The 23,988-nt window shown below is 53.7% G+C and overlaps 1 protein-coding gene across 2 annotated transcripts in view; it reads left to right on the plus strand.

Moving 5' to 3' along the window:
- Window positions 1–11,201: 11,201 nt before the first annotated feature.
- The window catches only part of Plxna1 (plexin A1), a 41,295-nt gene continuing 28,508 nt past the window's right edge, over window positions 11,202–23,988 (plus strand). For both annotated transcript variants that reach the window (XM_038319944.1, XM_038319945.1), the window contains exons 1-2: window positions 11,202–12,439; window positions 13,828–14,010. In XM_038319944.1, the coding sequence (XP_038175872.1) occupies window positions 11,249–12,439; window positions 13,828–14,010 (1,374 nt within the window). In that variant the 5' untranslated portion in view covers window positions 11,202–11,248. The remainder of the gene's footprint in view (window positions 12,440–13,827; window positions 14,011–23,988) is intronic.

Here is a 23,988-nt window from a genome sequence, read left to right on the forward strand (position 1 = left end):
TCCTCTAGTCTTAGTGCCCTTACAGACCCTGCCCTAGACACCGTAGGAGAGCTTCTACCCCTTAAAATCCCACAAGGGGATTAACCTTTTATATACAAACTTTAGGGGACCTACTTCAACCATGGCCAAACCAGGGTGCCCTGATAACCTCCAGCTTGTCCTCCATCTCTGTAATGTTTTCATCTCCAAAATATTAGAGAAATGGAATCATGCCATTTATTTTCTGTAACTACTGATAAAATGGCTGCCTGCCATTTTAATTTTTGCTTTGCTTCCAGCTTGTTTGGTTTTCTTTTTCGTGTTTAGTATTTACTTTTCGATTCCCTGCCTTATTTTTAGTATCTGTGCAGGTTTATGTGGTTAGTGAGTATTACATCATTTATCGGGACATCAGACAATGTCTAAATTTAGATACTCTACAGATGTCTGTTGCATTTACCTGTCCTCTTTCTCTTCCTATTTTCCTTGCTTCAAAATTTTTTTTAAATCATTTCCTTTTTGCTATATCATGGCTTTCTTTAGCTACAAGGAGTGTGCATATATATGGACTGAAAAGTCTGCTGTTGAACACCTCTTTTGTTTCCATGTATGTCCCTGAAGGATAGTTTCACTGGGTATAAAAAAAAATCATGATTACCATGTTTTTTTAGGATTTAACAATGTTCTGCATCTTTATAGACTCCAAAATTTCTAATGAGAAATCTGTGTTATTTGAATTTCTTTCCTCCCTAGTGAAAATGGTATTTCTCTATAGTTGCTTTCAAGATTTTTTTTAAGTTTTTGCAAGTGTGATGCATCTTAGTGTGGATTTCTTTAGATTTTGCTATTTGGGGTTCATTCAGCTTCTTGAATCTTTAAGGCTATTGCTTTTGCCTGAGTTTACAATTTCCAGTCATTATTCCTTTGGATATTTTCCCAGCTTCCCACTTTTTCTTCTCCTTCTGGCACTTGGATAACATGAATGTTACACGTTGCTTTATCCCAGGAGGCTTGAGCTGTTCCCCTCCCCAAATAAACTATTTTCCCTCTGCTTTTTAGACTAGATAGTTTTTACTCATCTGTCTTTAGGCTCAATAGATTGTTCTTCTGTTCCCTTGCTTTTGTTTTTGTCTTTATATTATATAGTTATTTCCTTAGTAAGAGTCCATATTTTCATTGTTTCATTCATGGTCATAATTGCTCATTCTGGCATCTTTTATGATTGTTTAAAAATCATCAGCTCATGCCAATATTGATGTCATCCCTGTTATGATACCTTTCATTCAGTTTGAGATGGTCCTTGCTATGACAGGTGATCTTTTTACTGAAATAGAATTATATCATATCTCCTCTCCCTTTCCTCCCAGCTGCCCTCCCTTGAGCTCTCCCAGTATCTCCCTCCGACTTTCAAGTTGACCTTCTCTTTATTATTGTTACATACATACAGACAGACATATGTATGTTTATGTGTGTACAAATATATATACATACATATATACATATATATCTCCTACTGAGCTTGTTTGTGTGTATATGGTTTCAAGGCTGACCTCTCCGCACTAGACAACCAGTCATGAGGCTCATCCCTGGGAGAAGCTAAGCCCCCTCCTTCTGGCAGTCATTAGTTGCCTGTAGTTCTTTTTCTGTGTATCAGACCACTTTCCATGTTAACATGTCCGTAGACATAATCATTGTTCCAAGAAACCTCCTTTCAAATGGTTGGTCAGGATAGTCAAAGTAATTCCCAAAATAAAATAGATTATAGAGGTAGGCCTTGGTTGCCTCTTGGGTATCTTTATTTGGATATTTATTTTGTTTGGTTTATTTTATCAGCCCTCAAACACTTGGGGTTTAGCATGTTGAGACTCTGAATCTTGTTTCCTTCTTCTGTCATAGCTGTCCTCTTTTGCCCAGCACCTATGGGCAGGGTGGCACTGCCCATCATTGTCTAGAGGAGAGAGAAATCTAGCCTCTATACTTCCACCTAGCTATTTATAGCACAGTGGAAAAAAAATAATCACCAGCAAAGCCAGGAGACTCATATCTTGCTTCTCTGATACTTGGCAAAGGGCTCCCAAGTCTTAGAGTGGAGGTTTCTAGGGTAGCTAGAGAGGCTTTCCAACCTTGAGGCCATCATAGAGCCACTGACTTGGAGGGAGTACCAAAGCCCCATGACCACAGGAACTCCTGCATACCTGCCTTCCAGTTCTTTGATCAGCAACACCCCAGTGAGCCCAGACCCTGGTGAGGCTGGGAGAGTGCCTGGGGCCGAGCAAGCCCTCTGTCTGAAGCACCAGCTCCTAGCCTAGGTGCTTCTCCTCCTCCTTCCTTTAGGGTTCTGGACAAAAGCCAAGACCAAACATGGGCCTGTGAACACCTTCCATTGAATTCCTCCTGTTTCTGGCCAGGAACAACTGCCCATATTTACCCTTCCTGTCCAGGGTGTAGAATGGATTTCCCAGAATGCAAGTGACTGCACCCAACCCCATGTCTGCTCATCAGGCGTCCCAGGGTCTGAGGTGTAAAGACAAGCCAATGGCTGGGGATAACTGGGTGTACAAAGTTCTAGCAGGAACAGTAGAGGGGTGTTGTCAGAGACTGGAGCTGGGCCCTGGTCTCCTTTAGGGACACAGAAATCACACAAGGGCTGGGAGGGCATATGGTGAGCCAGAGGAGTAAGCAGGCCAGCAGGTGGACGTACGAGTCCTCTGTGCTTGGGAGCTGTACAAGTGCATGTTTTTTAATATATATACACAAGTGTTTCACATGTATGTATATGTGTCTCTCTGTGAGCTCACTTGTGAGTTTATGACTGCATATGTGGGTGCAAGCAATACATGTGCACATGTATGTGTATTTATATATACACACATATGCATGTATATGTATGCCTGAGTTTATGTGCATGTGTGTGTACATTTGTTTATATGCCTGAGTACATGTATGTATGCATAAGCATGAGTGCCATGTATGTGTCTGTGAGTGCATGTCTGATTGTATGCAAATATACCTATACATGTATAAATGTCTTTGTGATATGTGTGAGTGACATACATGTATGTGTAGAGGGTTATAAGTAGGAGGTACTCCACCAACTCTATTTCGGCCCTCCTTGGATCATAGGTAGAAAGCTAACAACAGGCAGTGGGGTGGAAGCCAGAGACAGGAGGGGGTCCACATCCTCCAGTCAGGAGATGGCAGGAGGGAAGAGGGTGGAATGGGCAAAGAGGCACTGATGTGGGAACAGGGGCAGACTGGAATGGATGGCCTCCAGCTTTAACCTGGGCCTGGGAGAGTGGGCCCTCTAGAGTGTCTGGGCTCTCCCTATTCTGTCCTCCTTACCTCTTATTCCTAATATAAGGCTGTCTGTAGGGAGGAAGAACCAGCTGAGCCATTTCTGTAAGAGGGTCTCTCACATGTGCATAAATGGCCCTGAGACTGTTTAGGGCTAGCACATATAAAGGGGTTTTAAGAACTGGTTGGGCACCCCCAACAGAACCTTGTTCCTGGAGCCCTCCCCTCCTCTCCAGTTGCTGCTGTCTATACTGCATTAGGCAGGGAAGTAACCCCGAAGGGGAAACCCAGAGGGAGAAGCCCTAGCGGTCACAGTCACGGCAGCTGTGCTGACTCACTTCCCCTCCCTGAAGTGTGGTCAAGAGCCCTAAAACTGCAGACCAGTTTCAATCCCAGTTTTTCTCTGGCCACTGGCTTTCTACTTCTGCTTCAGGGGACTTCTCAGCTCCCCACAAAACGGGACATAACTGAGAGACAGTGCAGTTGACAGGCCGAGGGATCTGAGGAAGCCACTAACCTGAACTAATCCAAGGCAACAACCCCTTGCCACTTTTTTTTATCCAGAAAAGGGCATGTGGAGGTGATCTGATTCTTTGATCCATATATTCTGGATACATATCCATTGTCATTTGTATGTTACTGTAAGAGGTTTTTGAGATCCTGACTTGTCCCCGTATTGCTTCCTTTAGAGTGAACAGAAAATATTCATTTTAATGTAGTGAAATCTATCCATACTTTATTTTTCTTTGTCTTAGACTCCTGTTTAAGAATGCTTTCTTGGGAGATGCCCCACTTGGGTACTGGGATCTGAACTCAGTCCTCGTGATTGAGCACCCAGCCCTCTTACTACTCAATCTTCTCTCTCCACCCCCCCCACCACCACCACACCCCAAACCCTGTCCCATATAGTTTTCTCTGTCATACTCAGGCCTCCCATCACCTGGACCAGGTGACTGTGTATGACATTATTTAACATGAGATAGGGACTCTCGAAGGTTCCAACAGGGTAAAACAGTTGATTTCCAAAGTTCTTGCTGTTCGTTAGCAAGTAGACAGATGTTGCTGAGAAGCAGTGGAAAAGACACATGGAAGACAAGGATTTAAGAGCAGCCTTAGTAAAGTTTCTGGAAGAATTCTCAGGGTTGGGAAATGCAGGCTAGAGGGGCTGGTGAATGGCACCAGAGTTTATAGTTGTACTTTGGGGAGACAGGTACAGATGGGATTCCAAGGTAACCCCGAGCTGAGTTTTGACCACGTGCAGCCCCAGCTTTCTCAGAGAAGCTGGAGATGAGGACCTTCCTCCTAGCAGAAGCCGGTGTTTTCATGGGCACTGCTGATGGCAAAAGGGAAAGAGCCTTGAGTGCCTGCCAAGTGGAACTTTGGAAGACAGGTCTGCAAAGGAGACCAGGCAGGTGTGGGCAGAGGCAGCCAGCCTCTCGAGCCAAGGAGCAGAGGCAACTCGGGAAACAACTGGATGAGCACATCCCCAGGTTGGCAGTGGCCTTCACATTGTTTCCTCCCCAAAGTGCTACAAGTAAGCTACGGAGTCTGTGAGGCAGGTAAAGCTGTGGAGTGGACAGCACAGTCAAACATAAAAAGCAGCCATGTCAGCTCTGGACCAGGTGTGCAGCTGGGAAGCCCGTGGGTTGAGCTGGACCTCTGGGCTGGGCTCCAGGCTCTGCTACCAACCAGCTAGGGAGCTTGGACAGATCATGTGGACTAAGCAGTCTCAGTCTACGCCATCCGTACAGCTCAGCAGAGATTTGTACCTTCAGCGTGGAGTGCTTGTGAGATCAGACGGCAAGTGTAACTGTGAGAGAAGAGCCTCGCCACTATTCAGGGGCATGGAAAACCATCTCCTACCCTCAGCCTGGCAAAGTCAAAGCACAACCTTTCCCACTGTTGCTGACAGTTCTCCACCATGCGGAGGGGTGGGACTTCACTGGGGAAAACCAGTTTGCAGTGTCTGCTGAAGCTAAACACACACCTACCTATGGCCCCCGGTCTCCAAGGTGGGGAATCCTAAGGCATCAGCAGAGAGGAGGGTTAACCGTCCAGGGTGGCCCACACCACACACTGAGAGCAAAGACTGTCCTAGAGCCCCTTCATTTCTCTCAGAGAGGATAGTGGGACCCCATTTCTATAGCATCCCAAATAAGCCACACAAAAGAATATGTCATTCAGGGGGACAAATATAAATGGTCACACCCAGAGAAAAGCCAGGCAAGGAAGAGCACAGGGAAAGAGGGTGATGGCTGCCTAGGAGAGAAAGAAGTAGGGACAACGGTCCTTACCGGGTAAGTGCATCAAGTCCCCCAGGCTGTGGCCGGCCAGCGCTTGCCCCTCCCACGACCACCTTTTGTGGTTGCTCTGTTCCGTGTTGCGCGGCTGCCTGCCTTGCTTTGGTCCGGCTGCCTTGCACCAGATTGCCTTCCCGACAGAGAGAGAGAAAGAGAGAGAGAGAGAAAGGTTCTTTTTGCATGCCCGAGACCCGGCGCACCCAGCTCTGCAGGCCAGCCCCGCGCCCACGGTCTGCCTGGCACTGTCTCTCTCCTGCTGGGGTGGTCTTAACACGCCCCACTGCAGGACCGCGTACCGGACGGGTCAGTCATCCCTGAGCTAGGGTATCTTGGCACTCGCCACCGTCTGGGGCCTGCGAGGTGCAGTGCCCGTCCCACCTAAGAGATCGGGCGCACCAGCCAAGATGAGCAACAAGACCAGGGCAAGTGCTTCCTCCAGCCTCAGTTTATCCTTTGGTGGACGAAAGCTCTGCTTCCAGCCCGTGCTCGTTATAGAGTGCACCAAGTCCTGGGACCACCCCAACCACCTCAAGCACCCCCACACACACACACAACAGTCCAGAGTTTTAAGGCTGAGGTGACATCGCCCTTTGAAGGCAAGCGGTGGGGCCCAATGCGCGCGCTATCGGCGCGGGGCCGAGCGCCCCCTGCAGGACATCGGGAGTCCCGCCCCGCCTCCCAGCCCCGCCCCCCGGCTTCGGTTGGCGCATGCGCGCGGCACGGCGCTCCGCGGGGCGGCGAGAGCGAGGCCGGTCCGCAGCCGCGCGGCGCTCAGCGCCCCATTCATGCTGGGCAGCGGCGACGCAGCCACGCAGCGGAGCAGAGCCCGGGCGCAGCGGCCTCGGCGGCCTGCGCGGCGTGGGCGGCCCCGCGGAGGGGCAAGCGGCAGGGCGCGGCGATGGCCGGCGGCGGGGCGCGCCCGGGGTTGTCGGGTGAGTCGGGGCGCAACTTTCCCCGCGGGCAGCGGGAGCCTCATCGCGGCCCGGGGTCCCGAGTGGCTGTGGGGGGTGCTGGCGGTGGCCAGGGGGTGTGCGCGAGGACTGCGGCGCTCGTGTCCGCGGCTGGCGTGTCCTGCGGCTCCGGCCGGGCGCCCGCGTGTGTCCGGGCGCGGTCCCCGCGAAAGGCTGCCGCGTCCAGGCGGGTCGTAGCGCGTAAGGGCCCCTGCGATCCGGGCGGCGCAGTGTCTGTGGTTGCAGTCACGGCCCCCTCCTTCAGGCAGAATAGAAAGTTTGCAGTGTACCCGCGAGGAGGGCCCTGCGGGTGCCCATGTCGACCCGTGTAGAGCCGGGTCGGACCGGGCCGCGGGTGGGGACGTGGGCCGCAGGCGAGCGCCGCGCTGGGCAGGCCCGGGCAGGGCCGCTGGATTTGGGGAGGTCCCAGGCTGCGCCCTGGGCCGGCCTCGGGCCATGGGGTGGAAGTTGCAAGGATTCGTGGGGACTCCGGCCCCGGCGCGCGAGTGGGCTCCGCGGCCATCCGCGGCCAGCAGGCCCTCCACCGGGCGGCTGCAAGGGGAGGTGCGGTGCCACCGGAGAGACCGCCGGCTCGGGCCTCCTCGGCCTCCCCCTGCGCAGGGCCTCCACGGGGTCATTCCTTCTGTGGAGGCTTCGCCCCTTGCTTCCTGGACGGTCCCAGGCCTGGTGTGCGGCGAGGACGGTGGCGGTGGTGGGCTTACTCTGACTGCAGCGGTGAAGGGCGAGCATAGACTCCAGGGAGGCCCTTCTGTCTGCAGAGACCCCCAGGTGCAGCCCCGAAGGGGATGAGAAGGCTTCTGAGGGGCTACTAGGTGCCAGGAGCTGTCTCAGGCTCATCTGTGGGGTGCTGGGGCCACGCCCCTTGAAAGAAAGGGGTGTGTTGGGGGGATGGGAAGGAACTGAGCCTCTGCCCCTCAGCCAGGCTCCTACCTCTGGCTCTCTGTCCCCTGGCGCTGCCTATCCCCTCCAGCAGGTCCTTGGGGTCTTCTGTCCTGTGGGGGTGGTACTATCTTGTGTGTCTCCAGCCCTTCGGGAGCACCCCCAATTTTTCAAGTCCTTTGCTTGTTGGGGGAGAGCAGGGGGGGATAGTGGTGCTATGTTAGGCTGGCCAAGAGTCTGGTGGGTCTGGGAAGCACTCAGCTTGTGTCCTAGGCAGAGGCACAAACCAGGGATTCTGCTTCAGGACTAAGCAGTCAGGTAGTGGGGAGGTGGCAGCTTGGAGCCCACCCAAGGTGTCTTCAGGCACAGAGGACAGCATGGGTGGAGGCTTGAGGTCTGTGTGCAAGGTTGGCTGGTATATGTTCTTGGGTTTGGGGCCAGACAAGATGTCGTGGACAAAGCCACATCCCATGGAACCTCTGGCCAAGAGTATGGGACCCCAGGGAAGGCCAGAAGCTGGCACCTTTTCTGGACAGCAGGACTCCAAGGCCTCCAGGTAAAGAGTAGGCCACTGGAGACCGTCTCCTGTGACCTCCCACAGGGTGGGGCAGGGTGACAAGGCAAAGCAGTCCTCTGGCTGCTGAGGGGGATCCACTAGGTGAAATGACAGCAAGACCAGCCTGTCCACACCCATTAGGCTCCAGAGCATCAGGACCCAGGGAACAAGCTGTACCCATGGCTCTGGGGTCTTTGTTTCTGAGCAAGAACCATGGTGTCATCCCAGCTTATGAGAGGGCAGGGTACCAGCTCAATGCACTCCGCTGGAGGCCTGTTCCAGAGTGGCCCCTGACTGAGGCCCCCACCTCCAAGCCTGGCCTCTCTCCCTGGGTCCCTGCTGCACACACCCAGCACCACCGTGGTCCTCCTGTCTGCATTGCACTTGTTCGTGTTGGGGAGCTGTGGCCGTTCATGCTGCCCCATTAGCGTTTCCAGCAGGTGTGTTCTTCACGCCATCCTTCCAGAACACCTCCACCCCACCAGTATCCCCTGAACCTGGTTCTCCTAGAGCACATAGAGAGGCCCCTCTGGGGGCTTCTGTAGTCTAGGGTGGCCAGGCAACTCACAGAACCCAGAGCCTGCCTGTTCCCTTCCCCCAGTCTGGCCCAGCACCCAGTATCAGGCCCTACTTTGTGGGCACACAGGGTTTTCTCGGTGGACCTGGCTCCTTTTCCTACCTGGGGTCTCTATAGAAGCTCTAGCTTTTCCCTTTCTGTCAGGGCTGGCTGTGTGACCTTGGATCTGTCGGAGTCCTGAGTCTCCTCTCTCTAAACTAGAGAAAGTAGCCCAGGCATCCTTGCTAGTCTTTGTGCGTGGTAGGTGTGGGCTTGGGGTCCCCTCTTTTCCTGGCCGGCAGCCCTGTGCCCCCCCAGGCCAATCCCTTCTCAGCAACTTCTGTTGGGAGGCAGGGGAGTGGGCCCAGGGCCAGGCTGGAGTTTGGATGGTAGCTTCTTCAGCCAGGTCCCTCCTGTTTAATATAAAAAGTAGGGCCCGTAATTGCATTAAGACGTGTATAATTATCCCGGAGGAGGGGAGAGCCCAGCCCCTGGTAATTGCAGGCCTGCTTTGAACTGATAAATGGTGAGTGATTCATGTTTTCTTTGGAGTTCACATGGACTCAGTGCTCAGCCCAGGCCCGTTTTGTCTGTAAGCAACCTGCTCTCTAGTCTGCTTTGGTTTTGGGGGTAGGGGACTTGTTGTGGGTGTTCTCTCCTCTTGGCTGCCTGTGGAGGCCCCTGGTGGCTGCTGGTCTTGGGGCACAAGGCAGATGATAGCCTGCTGGGAGGTTTCCTGCAAGGTGCTACCACCCTGCATCTACTCTGGGATTTAGTCAACACTTTTTGCTTTCCTGAGCCTTAATTTCCCCATCTGGATTGATGCTGAAGGTAGCTTTTGTCCGGGTCTGGCTGACCACTCCTAGTGCCTTGGCTCACTTGTTCTCTCAGTTGCAAGTGTTTGCTGAATCTGCTTGGGCCCAGTGGCTCTGGAGAGAAAGGTTTTACACCCAGCTTATGTCCTTTTGGGAGAACATTTGCGCAGTAAGTAGCCAGAGCCACTCACCAGACCTATGCCATGGATCAAGACAACTGAGAGCTGGCAGCTACTGCCTGCATGAGCAAGTCCGAAGAGGCAGCTCGGGCTTCCCTTAGCAGCCTTGGCGGCAGAGCAGAGCGAGGTGCCTTGTGCTCTAGGGTAGAACATGGAAGATTAAGGGCTGAGCACCCGTAACTTGCTTTCTGCCTCTGGCTAGCTCCACACCTGGACTTGCTGAGGGGTACCATCTTTAAGCCTCAGTTGTCCCCAGCTGTGAATGAGTCTGTTGGGGAGGGCAGTATGTAGGAGTCTAAAGAAGCTGTGTATACTGGCTGGCTGCCCACTCGCCACACTAAACGCTTCTATGGTCAGTCATCAGCCAAGGAGTTGGGTAAGAGGACCCCGCCACGCACACACACACCAAGCCCACAGGACAGGTTCTGTGACCCTGCTGTCTTCAAGAGTGGGGCATCTGTCCATCAGGACATGGACTTCAAACTGTTTCAGCCACCAGGAAAAAAGTGTTGAAATTCCTTTGATGGCTAGGGAAACTGAGGAAAAGGTATTGTCTCCATTAGGGCCGTTACATTTGGCCAACACTACTTAATCCTGGAAGGTGGCACTTTGCAGGGGCTGTGGATGCACATCTGGATTTGAGGTGTTGTGTCAGGGTTTGGAAGGCAGTGGAGGTACAAAAAGTGGCCCAAACTGCCTCATGGAGTCCTGGCTGTGGGTAGATACAGTGGAGGAACCAGGCAGGAGTGGGCAGAGGACACTATTGAGGACTAGGGAGTGCTCTCTGCCTGGAGATGTGGGGTTTCTGGGGGAGCTGCTGCCTCTAGATTTGTCCTTAGAGTGCCAGCCTTGAGGTTTGTAAGATGCTGGGCCAAGGTCAACTAGGGAGCAATGCCAGAGTCAAGATCCCACAGAAGTTTCTGCAGAGTAGCCTAAGCCAAGCTTGGAACTATTGCCATGTGGCTGTGGAACTGGGGAGCGGGGGACTCTATCTGGTGGTCTTTGTGGGTAGGGATGCTGTGCTGGGAATTGTTTTGGAATCTCAGGGGAGCAGTCCACACATCAGAGAGTGTCTAATAGTGTGGGACGTGGCTGCACTGAGCCAAATGGTGCTGGGAGTCACCAAGGCAGCTGACACTGTGTGGAGGAGGGTGTGTGTACCATAGCCTGTCTCTGCTCGGCTTTGATGGGGGACACTGATACAGGGAACATGTCACTCATTTGAGATTGAGGATCTTGAGGGATCTTGATCCCCAGGGCACGGACGGGCTCTGGGTTAGGGTCATGTAGACCCCAGACCCTTGAAAGATGCTCTGTGTTCCTGGGCCCATTCTTATCTTGCCAGAAGTGGCAGGGCACAGGCTCTAGTGGAGCACCCTGCTGCCAGGCAGGTATCCTGTTTTGCTGCTGCTAGCTATAGTGTGTTCCCTGTGACACTTGTGCGCCCTTGCTGCCTGCATGCCTCAGGACACGGAAGTGCCTTCTTTGTTCTGATCTGTCTGGGTAGTGGTCGAGGGTCTTTTTGGAGGTATCTTTATAGCACACACTCATGTGGAGAACTCAGAGAATGAGGAGGCCATGCCTGGATGCCCTGTGCACATGTGGGCATCACCACACTCATACCCTCTCTTGCCTGTTCTTTCCAGGGCCTGGAAACCCAGTCCCATGATGGTCACCCCTACCGGACCTGAATACCTTGACTTGAGGCCCCAGCCCACCATGCCACTGCCAACCCTGAGCCCTCGGACACCACTGTTGCTGCTGCTACTGCTGCTGCTGAGGGGTGTGTGGATGGTCATCAGCTCACCCCCAGCTGGTGTGGGTCCACAACCTGCCTTCCGCACCTTTGTGGCCAATGACTGGGGCCTCACCCACCTGGTGGTTCACGAGCAGACCGGAGAGGTATATGTTGGCGCAGTGAACCGCATCTACAAGCTGTCAGGGAACCTGACCCTGCTTCGGGCCCATGTGACAGGCCCCGTAGAAGACAACGAGAAATGCTATCCACCCCCCAGTGTACAGTCATGCCCACATGGCCTGGGCAGCACAGACAACGTCAACAAGCTTCTACTGCTGGACTATGCTGCCAACCGCCTGTTGGCCTGTGGCAGTGCCTCACAGGGCATCTGCCAGTTTCTGAGGTTGGACGATCTCTTCAAGCTGGGCGAGCCACACCACCGCAAGGAGCACTACCTGTCCAGTGTCCGAGAGGCCAGCAGCATGGCAGGAGTACTTATTGCCGGGACTCCTGGCCAGGGCCAGGCCAAGCTCTTCGTAGGCACACCCATCGATGGCAAATCAGAATACTTCCCCACATTGTCCAGTCGCCGGCTCATGGCCAATGAGGAAGATGCTGACATGTTTGGTTTCGTGTATCAGGACGAGTTTGTGTCATCTCAGCTCAAGATCCCATCAGACACACTGTCCAAGTTCCCCGCCTTTGACATCTACTATGTGTACAGTTTCCGCAGCGAGCAGTTCGTATACTACCTCACCCTGCAGCTGGACACGCAACTTACCTCGCCTGATGCCGCTGGTGAGCACTTCTTCACCTCCAAGATTGTGCGGCTGTGTGTGGATGACCCCAAGTTCTACTCCTATGTGGAGTTTCCCATTGGCTGCGAACAGGCTGGCGTGGAGTACCGCCTGGTGCAGGATGCCTACCTGAGCCGGCCAGGCCAGGTCCTGGCCAAGCAGCTGGGCCTTGCTGAGAATGAGGACGTGTTGTTCACCGTGTTCGCACAGGGCCAGAAGAACCGTGTGAAGCCACCCAAGGAGTCGGCGCTGTGCCTATTCACACTGCGGGCCATTAAGGAGAAAATCAAAGAGCGCATCCAGTCATGCTACCGTGGTGAGGGCAAGCTTTCACTGCCTTGGCTGCTCAACAAGGAGCTGGGCTGCATCAACTCGGTGAGCAGGGGTAGGGAAGTATGGGTGGGGGCTCCTGTCACCCTTCCTGGGGTCACATCTTAGCTACACGTTGGTGTCCTTGCTCTATGCTGGGCCTACTTTCTGCTTTTTCCCCAGCCCTGTGAGGCAGAACCTGAACCCAGCATACCAGCCCCAAAAGTCTGCTCCTAGCCACGACATCGCCATGTGCCTTAGGAAGTGGGTGATAGCACCTGTCCATACAGCTCCAAAGCCCTCGGGGACATTGGATGGTGATGACCACTTTTAGATCACTCCCCTTTTACAGATGAGGTTATAGAGGCTGAGAGGTAGATTGACTTATCCAGGGTCATACAACCAGAACAAGGATCCCAGACACTGTTTCTGTGGAGCTTATAATCCCCATAGCCTCCTGGCAGGCTGCCTCCCTCCTGGAACCCCACCGTGCCCAATGCTGGGTGCTGAATGCACCATGGGATACCCTCTGAGAGAGGCCTTGACATAGAGGCAGCCCAGCTACCGTGCTGGATGCTCTGCAGCCATTGTTCTCTGCCCCCAAAGCCGGCTTTTCCTCCAGAAGGCTGCAGGTTTCCCATCTCAAAACTGGAGCCACAGGCTGCTACTTGGCACCTCAAAGGGTGGCTGTGGGCATGGCTGGGGCTCTAAATGCACTGGGGAGGTAAAGCCACCCGTCTTCTCTTGGCTCCTCAGAAAGGCATTGTGTCCCCACGTGTACTCTGGATACCCTGCTCCTGGCCTCAGACCTGCCCTGATTATTTCCCAGGGATTCCCAGCCTGGCTGGCCTCCCTCTGCATTTATATCAGTGGCCTCTACCCCAGCTAATGCCAGACTCCAGAAGAGAACCAGCTGTCCTCTTCCTTCTCCCCAAATTCCTGTCCTGTGTATCCACCCCCCTCCTGTGCTCCACTCTAAACCAACTCCGGAACCTTGAGGTATTGATTGCTTCCTGCTGCCAGCACAGCAGGTCCCTCTCTGTGACTTCTGGGTGTGCCCACTCCCTCCTGCCTTAAACATTGTTTTTGTCTACATGCAAGGTGCAAATGTAAGATTTGCTGGAGGAATAATTCTATTGGCTGTCCCCCAATTCTAAACCATCCTTCCTTTGTCCACCATGACCATCCCTGTAGTGGCTGGCCTGGTTCCATGGTTGTGGGCCCTGTAGCTCACCACCCTTCCCTCAAGTCACCCACTCTGGACACATTCACCAGACCTGGGCTGCTTCACAGACCCTGTTTCTCCTCCATAGTTTTGTAGGCCTTGCTTGGGTCTGGGTGGCTCTGTGGCTTCTCACTCCCACCCTGGGCCTCCCTTCTCCTGCCTTGTCCCCGCTGTGCTCAAGGTGAAGGTGCTGATGGCTGCAAAATGCTTACCTTGCCCCTTCTTACAGCCCCTGCAGATCGATGACGACTTCTGCGGGCAGGACTTCAACCAGCCACTGGGGGGCACGGTCACCATCGAGGGCACACCCCTTTTTGTGGACAAGGATGATGGCCTGACTGCTGTGGCTGCCTATGACTACCAGGGCCGCACCGTGGTTTTCGCCGGCACTCGCAGCGGCCGCATCCGCAAGGTCAGGCCTGTGTGGGCTTGGAGGGCCCCCCACCGGGTAGTGTGTGTGTGTGTGTGTGTGTGTGTGTACAGGTCCCATCCAAAGGAGAGAAGCATATTTTCTCTGACAGGGAGCCTGGGTCTGCGCATGAGGTGGGTGGGTGCATGCCTCTGTGCCAGGCCCAGTGACCTTGAGGGGCTCAAATCTCCAGGTGCCCCTGAAGGGCCTCCTTTCTGGGCTTCCCATGGGAAGTTTTTTTTTTTTTTTTTCTGTCCTGTTGTGTATCTGGGGGCCCAAGGGGCTTGTGACAGGGCTTGAGGTTGGCTCTGTTTTGCTGCACAAGATTTTCAGGATCATTGTACAGAGGCCTGAATCCTGGAGGATGGCTTGAGTGTCTAGAGACTGGAGAGGAAGCTTGTGTCGATGTTGGGCTGAGCAGGATTATGCGGGCCCCCTCCCCACTGGTCCTACTTTCAGCCCTGGGAGATCTGGTGTCTGCTGAAGCAGCACTCTCTGTGTCAGCCAGCCCCACTCCCACCCACTGTGCAGTAAAGCAATGCCAAGGCCAAGGGTAGGGCAAGGGGAGTGCCCTGCCCCCATCACACCACAGCCTGGTGTCCAGGGAGCAGGTGATTGGAGTGACTGAGGGACCAGCTCAGGCCTTCGGATGAGGCTGGCTCTGCATACTGGCCTGTTTGATTTCTAGACTCTCTTCCTCTCCAGAACTGGTTGGACAGGGAGGGCTTCCAGGAGAAGCTGTGGGTCTGCCTGTCACTGCATGGGCAGTGGGTAGGGTCCCACCTGGGCCAAGGGATGAAATAACAGCTGAGATCTCTTTTGACACCCCCTGCCCCAATCCCTCTGGCCTGCCTGCTCATGTGCCCGTGGGTGAGACTGGGCCCAGAGCCAGGAAGGCCTGTCTGCTCTCAGCCCCCTAACCTTGCATGTGGAAACCACATCCCAGCCTTGCCCGTTAAGGGATCTCTGGGAAGTCTTCATTCTCAATGTTCCTATCTTGGGCTGGGGTGCTGCTGGTAGTCTTGAGGCCTTGCGATCTGAGCTGATAATTGAGGGGCCTCCTAGGTGAGCAAGGAATCCCATGGATTCTCTACTTTAGAGTCCTGGCCCTTGGCCAGTGGAGGTGCGTGGTTGAATGGCTCAGTCCAGGCCCCTGCTGCCCATGGAGCCCTGTCCTGTTCATTGTGACTCCCAGGTGGTGTAGGTGTGCTCTGAGCTCCATTGTGGCCTCTCCTGTAACCTACAAGTGCCTCAAGGAGGCACATGGGACTGGGAAGCCACTGAGAGAGGTTGGTGAATATGTGTTGAGAAGGGTCATAGAAGCTGGGGTACAGCAAACCTAGAGACTTCTCTTGGGGTTCCCTAGTACCTGCCTCCCAGCTGGAGATGGGCTTCTGTGGTTGGGAGTGTCCCTTTTGATGTCCTGTGGACTAGGGGTGGCAGACAGAATCAAGTGAGGCTGGGAGAACAGGTCCCTCCAGTCCTGTCTCCTTCCTGCCTCCTGGGCCCCAGGGGCCCCTTTGGTTAAGGCTGACTGGCAAACTCTGAGCATACATGTTCCCCTGAGTCTTGGTTGGCAGTGCTCCCACAGAGAGGGAACTGAGTCCGGTTATGGGACCTCGGAGACTATCCATGAGCAGAGGCTGCACTGTGGTGATATCTGTGTCAGAGGTTGAATTGTTAGCCCTCCCCCCTTCCTCACTCCTGCCTCCCCTCGCCCCCATGCCCAAGAGGGCAGGTAGGAATGAAGTCTTCTCTGCTGCCTCAGCCAGGTTACCCCCTTGAGATTCTGTTTGTACAGCCACTGGACAGTCCCGCTGAGGAGCTAGTTTTTTGCCCCCAGCCAGAGTCCTCATCAGGCCAAGGGCCTCTGTTTCTGCCTGCCAGAGCCTGGCCCATGATTTAGGCTCCTCCCATCCCTGGGTACAGATGGCTAAGTACAGCGCTTGAGTGGATGGGGCCTTTCTGGGGCATATGGAATCATCTGCAGGGGTGGGGGGGCACAAAGTTGAACCAACATTTCATTTAGATGTCTGTGTTTGAACTGGGTGCATGCTGTGCCACTCAGGACATGGATATAATTACATCATGGGGCCCCTGCTGTCTGGCCCTTTTCACCCAATCCACCTGTCCCAGTCGTGGGATTTCCTGAAATAGTTCAACAGGTGTTCCTGTCTTATCGATCATCTTTTGTTGCTAGTGTTGTGCAAATGAGGTGTTTCTGAAGTTTTGTCCGCTCTCTGCTGGCTGTGTGAGCCTTTCTAAGCCCTCTTTTCAGCACTTCTGCAGAGCCTAACAGGCGCCCTTCCTGTGAGCATGCACTGAGTACCCATGTGACTGACTCACCCAAAGCCTCACAGACATCCCAGCATCTGTTCCACAGATTGGGAAACTGAGGCACAGAGCAGTCCTGTCACATGAATCAAGGGCCCTTGCTCCTCCCTCCCCTCTTCAGTGGGTCCTTGGAGGATGACTGGAACCTAGTAGGGCTCTGAGACTTAGGCTATGCTTTAGTGACTCTGAGGAGCCCCTTTTTCTCAGTTGCTGGCCCCCAGGACTCCATCCAGAGTTGCTATGGTGGCCTTTGAAATTGGAGTAGCCTCCCTGCAGTATCTTTAGGTTGTCCCTGGCTTGGAAATGCCTGTAGTTCCCACTGCTGGGCCTGGGGCCTGGGCCACCTCCAGGCTACAAGATTCCCACAGCCTGTACCTCCCCAGGTCATGGCCCTGACAGATGGGCAACTTTCTGTGGTCCCCTGTTCAAGCCAGTACTAGCCTTTTAGCCTGTGGGCTGCAGGCTACCTCCTGCATCTGGGCTTTAGAGTGGCCTCCTGAGCCCTCTTGTTTATAACCATGCTCCTCCCACTCCTGAGGCTTCTGGTCTTGGCTCTGCTGGCTGACCAACAGTACACAGGGGTGCCTTTGGCCCCACCTCCTCCCCACTCTCAGCCCTGAGTGTTGGAGCCTGGACTCTGGGGACCCCAGGCCATTGCCTGACCTAGGGCAGGCAGGCTGGGCTGGCCCCTCCTATCTTTCCCAGGCCTGGGACTTCCAGGGCTTTAAAAAGCATCTAGGGAGCTCCAGAGACTTGGCTGGCCCTAGGCCAGGCCCTGCCAAACGTGTTGTTGTGTAAAATTGTAGCGATTAATTTAAGACCTGTCAACTTCAGCTGCTCATGGCTGGCTGGGGTGCCCCTACCTCCCCCTTCTTCCCCAGAGTCCTGCCTGCCAACATGACCCTCCCCCGCATAAAGCCATCTCTCCGGAATGCTCCTCCCAGCATCTTCCTGGGCCCCCAGAGCCCCAGTCCTGTGAATAGCTCCCCCTACAGCCTCCAAAGAGCCATTTCTGGCCAGAGTTCCCAATTGCAGCCCTTGTTTGGTCCTGCAAGATGACCCAGGTACCTCTGCGAAAATAGGCTCTGGACTCCTGCCAAGTACTTGCTCCAGGCTACTGCTGAGCTGGGAAGAAAGGGGTACCCCAGGCCAGTCACCCTGTCCATTTATACTTCAGGGCCAAGGGACTCTGCATGCTGAGGTCCAGCTAGGTCCTCTGGTAAGCATGCCAGGTAGAATATTGCCTCTTCTGCCGGGGTATCTGCCCTTGCCCCCCCCCCCCAGAAGAATCTGGATGTCTATTTTTTCGTGTAAAAGTTTGCTCGATGTTGGAATTAACCTGTGTTTTCAGAAAGTCCTGTGAGCCACTTAGTGTGCTTTGCCAGAGTTTCGTGCTATGGCATTATACAGCTGAGTAAAGACATCACAGACCAATGGGGGGGGGGGGGGGCTGCATTCATCTTCTTGGGCCAGTTTAGGGCTCAGCCATTGAGGAGGTCTACCCTGGCTCTCCTGAAATCTCTTTCCTTTCCTGGACTTGCATGAGCCTAAGCCTCCCTATGAGCTGTCCAGAGGCTTGGAGAGGGTGGAAGACAGGACTAGGGTATGGGTAAGGGCGGGACCAGTGGTATTCCTTATGATCCAGTACCATCATATCCTCTTATCTTCTTGCTGCTGTGAGCCTCTGGAACAGAGGTGTGGCTGCAGTCTCAGTGCCCTGCTAGACCCGTGCTCACAGGCCTGGAAGACCTAACCCTTTATTCGGTGCTGCCCATCTACCCAGGCATAGATGTCTGGTTCTCCCAAGGGTGTATGCTCCCCAGGGTGTTTATCAGTATCTTCAGATGATGTTCTGAGAAGTGGGCACAGCTCTGCTCAGCACATCTGAAGCCTGAAGCAGAAGTGAAACCTCCAGCCGGCTTGCTGTGCAGTTCAAGTGTGCCAGAAGCCTTCTTCATTTACAGCTGTTTCTGCTGTTCGTAGAGTCTGTACCACTGCAACCCAGCAGCCTGGGGACAAGTAGCTCTGCCTGCCACCAAAAGCCCTTGACCTTGGATGCCTCCAGCTTGCTCTCTTTGCCACTGCACCCAGCCCTGCTTGAGACTCTGTGTCTGGAGGCACCCCTAATAGTACCCACAGCAAAGGCTCACTGGGGGTCACATCACCTTCCTCTGACCTCCTCCCAGGCTCTGCAATCGCAAGGATGCCCTGGCTGACCTCCTGCGGCTGTCATGCTGGGAGTGGACTGAGTCATGTGCATTTCCTTTGTGTCCTTTGCTCAGCTGCTATGAGGTTCATCCTGACCGCAGTGCCAAGCTGTGGCCACATGCAGGTCAAGCATGCAACCCTCTGCTTGGCATGCAGTGTTTCATGCAATGCTGCTCCAAGGACCCAACCTTTGGGGGATAGGTTCTGACTGTGTTGGGAGGAGCTGCTAGGCTCCTTCTTGATCTTCTCATCCAACCTCTGATATCTTGTTCTAAGCACTCTGGGAGACCCATGGCTCTCCTTGGCAGGACCTGTTTCTGATTTCTCCCTCTGCTGGTTGTGAGTAGGGAATAGAGGGGCCCAGGCTGCCTGCCTTTTGTGGAGTAGATTTGCCCCTGTGGAACCCAAGTACTCTCATGGTGCTGAGCAGACGTCTGTGTCTCCTGGAAGCACTACCACCCTCTTGCTGGTGCTAAAGGAGGCATGCAACCAGGGGCCGAGTCAAGACACAGACCTGATGAGTGTTAGCTAACTACTAGCTCCAGTCATGAAGTGTTTCATGAGTAGAGAACAGTGTAATCTGAGCTCAGAGTCTCCCCTAAACCTCTGGTAAGATGCTGTCTCCTGTAGGACTGTGAACCTGTGAGTTCTCGCAGTCCTAAGAACTGAGTGGGCCAGAGCAATCCACCGCATGGAAGAGGTCGGTGCAGGAGCAGGCTGCAGCCCCTCACAGCCCTGGCTGTCCTCTGCTAGAGCTCTAGCCTCCTTGCTCCCCACTTTTATGTGTGGTGAAGGGAGAGGCTTGAGAGGTGTGACTCCTGGAACCCCTGCTTACACCTGGCCCGATTATAGCCATTGGGTACCTTCAAAACGTGCTTTGTCATTCAGTTATAGGCAGCATAAGTGCCAGCTACTCTTAGGCTATCCAACTGCTTGCCCTTTGAGAGTGGTGGGGATCCAGCAAGGGGCTAGAAGAAGAACACTGCCTTATGTACCTCTTCCTATGACGACCTCCCATGGAAGACAGGCTTGGCTGTTGTGTCTGCAGAAGCTAATATGCTCCTGGGCTGCTGCCCCTGGTCTGTTCTCACCCAGACCCTGTCCTGCAGAGTGAGATCTGCTCGCTCACAACACTTCCACAAGCAGGGAGGCCAGGGCTGAGTAGTTTGTAGGGTCAGCCCAGGCTGCTTTCTTGGGGTGAGCAGAGCAAGGGACCTCTCCTCTCTTGGGTTAGGCAAAACTGGGCAGCCCCCTGCCTCCGGGCAGCTAGGGCGCGTGCCGGCCTTGGCATACAGCCTGGATGGCCCAGACATCCTCTTCAGCAACCCCGCCTGCCCTTGGTCTGGATAATGGCCCTATTGTTGGCTCTGGACCGGACAGACAGCTGACCTGGCCAGGCTGTCAGCTGCCTGCCCACCCGCCTGCAGCAGTTGGCCAGGGCCTTAGAGGTGATTGGAGCCCAGCAAGTAGCCTGGCTAGCCTGGAGCTCTGGCCTTCTCCATTAGTGGCAAACTTAACAAGACTCTCTCTGACCTCTCCTGAGGTATTCTGGGAACCATGGGTAGGGTGTTCCCTGGTCTACTATATCATGGTTGGTGCTCTGTCCATTGGGGAAATCAGAGTCTGACCTGGCTTCTTTCCTTGGTCAGCTCAGATTTCAGGTCCATCCTCAATAGATAGGACAGAGGCCTGAGGCTTGATAGGCACAGGGACAGGGTGTGGGAAGCCTATGTCACCAAGCTGGGGTGAATAGCTGCTGGTGTTGCTTGAGATTGTGTCCAAGGAGGCTAGGTGGCTTCTCCACAGCCTCTGGGAGGCAATGAGCTATTGAGGACAGTTATGGAAGATTCTGGTGCCTGGGGAAAAGTTTGAGAAGCAAGAAGGCAACAGCTGGAGGTGGTAAGGATGCCTGGGATGCCCCAGCCTGTGCCTTCCCATGCTCTGCCAGCTACCCAGCTACTTTTCAAAGGGCTGCTAGACCAGCTGTCTCCAGGTGGGTGGCCCTGGAGTGGACAGCTGTGAGCTGAGACATTGGCACGTGGGCTCTGCTGCCCTGCTAATGCCCTGGCCCTGTGCCTACTCTGCCTTCCAAAGCTCTTGCTTTTGCCCTCCTGGGATGCCTTCCTGGATGCCTCCCCAGAACTTCTGGGTAGACTATGTCCCCAGTTGCAGTTGGGGGTCTAAGGCTTGGTTCTTCTCACAGGTTCTGTGTGAGTCTCAGTTTACCTCTAATCCATGTAGTCTAATGAAGCTATACTGTAGTGACTATAACTTAGTGGGATGCAGCATGACCTGGGGACTATTACTTCAGTCAGGTATTTCCTTAATGTTTGCACATGTGGGCCTCATTGTTCATGTGTAAAAGTGCACATGAGGACTCCATCAAATGCATATATACATACAAATTTATGTATATATACATATTACATAGGTATATACATGGGGCCCCCTTCATACACATGTATAGACAGAGTCCCTTTTACATGTGTACAAGGAGATTTCATCTACAGGTGCACATAGGGAGTCTATATATATGTATATGGGAATCCCACTACATGTACATATGAAGGTCCTATTGAACACATAGATACAGGAAACTCATCATACATGTGTGCATATGGACTATATCCTACATGTGTACACAGGTTCTTTATTATACACATGTACCCTTAAGGATTCTATTATGCATGGATCCAGGGACTATATATACATATACACAGGGACCCATCACATGCATATCCACTGCGACCCATCACATGTTTGTGCACAGACCTTCCTATACATGTATACAGGGCTTCCCTCTATATGCTCACACAGGGATCTATCATGTATGTACAGAGGGATATCATACATGCTTATTTTCAGAGATTAGAACATGCCTGTGCACACAAATACCCCATTATACTTCTATATGCAAAGGTCATACATATAATACAGAGTCCCTATCACATATATCACATGTATACACTGAGACTCCCTCCACTCATATGTACATCAAGGCCCTATCACACATGTGCACACAGGAATTCCATAATCACATATGTGTCCGTGACCCTTGTCCCAACTGGTATGTACACACGGACCTGTCATAGATACACCCATTGCACATATGATCACAGGGACACCATATGTGTGCATATAGGAACCTGTTTCATGTGTATACACAGGGACCTCATCATGTGTGTACAAAAGTGCCTCATCACCCACATGTACACAGAGACTCCATCATGTATGCATTTCAGGAACTCCATTACACACTGTACACACAGGGACCCATCAGTATGCACTTAGGGAACTCCACACACACATGTTCTCACAGGGACCCCATCATGCATGTACCTTGGGAACTCCATCACACACGTGTTCTCGCAGGGCCATGTGTTTCCTGATTCTGTGATAAAATACCCTGACATAAACAACCTAAAGGAGAAAGGGTTTGTTTTAGCTCACTGTCCTAGAGGGGTAGAGTCCTTCACAGCAGGGCAGGACATGGTAGCAGGCAGGCACTGGGGGCCAGGCTGTAACCCTCAAGGCCCACTGCAATGATGCACATCTTTACTAAGACCCCCACCTCCAGAAGGTCCCATAACCTTCCTACACAGTGCTACCAGCTGGGAATTAAGTAAACACACATACCTATGGGGGACATTTCGTATTCAAAACATAAGCCCCATTATCACACATGAACTCAGGGACACTGTAACACATGTGATAGCCACATCACACTGCTATGTAGAGATCCTGTCAGGCCTGAGCATGGCTTGGCTCAGTCATGTCTATAACCCCCTGATGTCCCCCCGTCTTCCTCCAGCTTAGGAGTGGTCTCTCCTCAGAGTTCCTGTACTGGGGCTGTATCCCTGGAACCTGGTTGTGGATATGGCCCATTGCTGGGCAGGTGGATGGACAGCTGGACTCACACACCCCCAACTGCAGCTGTCTGTTGGGACCACCTGTTCCAGTCAGTTAAGCAGCAGGCAGGGGGCAGGGCCTCCTGAGCCTGGGTGGCCTGCAGCCCTTTCCTTGCTGATTGCCCAGAGAAAGCCCTGGCCCTGGCCTGTCCCTTCCGTGCATGTCTAGAGCTAGTGTGTCTACCCAGGCTGGAAAGAGTAGTGGCGGGTGGTGGCAGGTGGAATAGGACTGGATCGTGTCCCCAGCCTTACTTTGTCAGTGGTCAGTGTGGCAAGAAGAAACTCCCCGGGTCCCTGTCCAGAGCACCCGACATGCTGGGTACAGAGCTGTCAGCCGGGAGTGAAGAGGGTAGGATTTTCCTGAGATGTGGGGGTGGATGAAGCCCAGGGTAGGGGGAGTAGAGTCCTGGTTATGGTCTTAGAGGCTTGAGGGGTATGGTCTGGAGCTCTCAGTCCCCTGCACACTGGACAGGCTGTTTCCTGGCACCTGTCTCTGTTGGGGTGGTGGTGCTGGTGTTTCCTTCCCTTTCCGTGGGTAGAGAAACTACCGTGGAGAACTTCAGCACCCCACATGAGTCCTTTCACCTGAGAGACAGCCAAGCCAAGTTTGGGCCTGTGCAGTGTGGGTCTAGCCTTGACATGACTGCTGTGCCCACAGTACATGTGAGCAGTGTGAGCAGCTCTGGCACAGTCCTCAAGGACCTGACTCCCGCCCCTGCTCTGACATATGACATGGCTGGGCAGTATAGGTTTGGGTTAGGGTTAGTGTTCTTGCCAGCTCCAGGGGCACTGGGCTGCTGTGGCCCCTTACCACCTTAGCCCAGCTGTTCTTGCTTGTCCATTTACAGGCCTAGGAACAAAGTTTGGGCAACTATGGGCCCAGCCCCAGCAGGTCTCCCAGGACCTCCTCCCTTACCCTGCTCTTCTGGGCCTGGTTTGACTTAAGCCTGTCTTAGTGGAGAGGCAGCTGAGCGGATGTGGGGGGTGGCCCAGGCTCTCAGGAATGTGACCCTCCCCCTCTCTCTCAGCCAGCAGTCTCTTGGCCCTGAGACACAGGCCCCACCCTGGCTGGCCCCTCGCCCAGCTCCTGACAGAACTGGCCTATACAGGGTGCTGCTTTTGCCTGACCCTGATGCCCCCAGGTCTGCCCTGTCCCCTCTCTATGGGGTACAGAGAAGGCCAGGCTCACTCCAGCCCCCTACCCTGAGGTAGAGTGGTAGACCAGATGGGTTAAAGGCTAGCCATGGGTGTTAGGCAGCCTTAGCTGCATAATAGGTAGAAGCAAACTGCAGGTCCTGTGCCCAGGAGACTGTGCCTGGGCCCAGCTGAGCCAGGCAGACATGCCCCATGAGTCCCATCCTGAAAGCCCCCATGGGTCTCTCTGTTAATTAAATACATTTGTTTGGTAAAAGCAACTAAAAATACTTGCAGCACCAAGGCTGCAGGAGAGGAGCAGGCTAATTAGCGCCTGGCTTGTTTGGGATCTTAACTATATTTCCATGCCAATGAGACGCCCTTCTTCCTAACACCT

This window comes from Arvicola amphibius, chromosome 2 (assembly GCF_903992535.2).
Source record: "Arvicola amphibius chromosome 2, mArvAmp1.2, whole genome shotgun sequence".
In the NCBI taxonomy this organism is placed as follows: Eukaryota; Metazoa; Chordata; class Mammalia; order Rodentia; family Cricetidae; genus Arvicola; species Arvicola amphibius.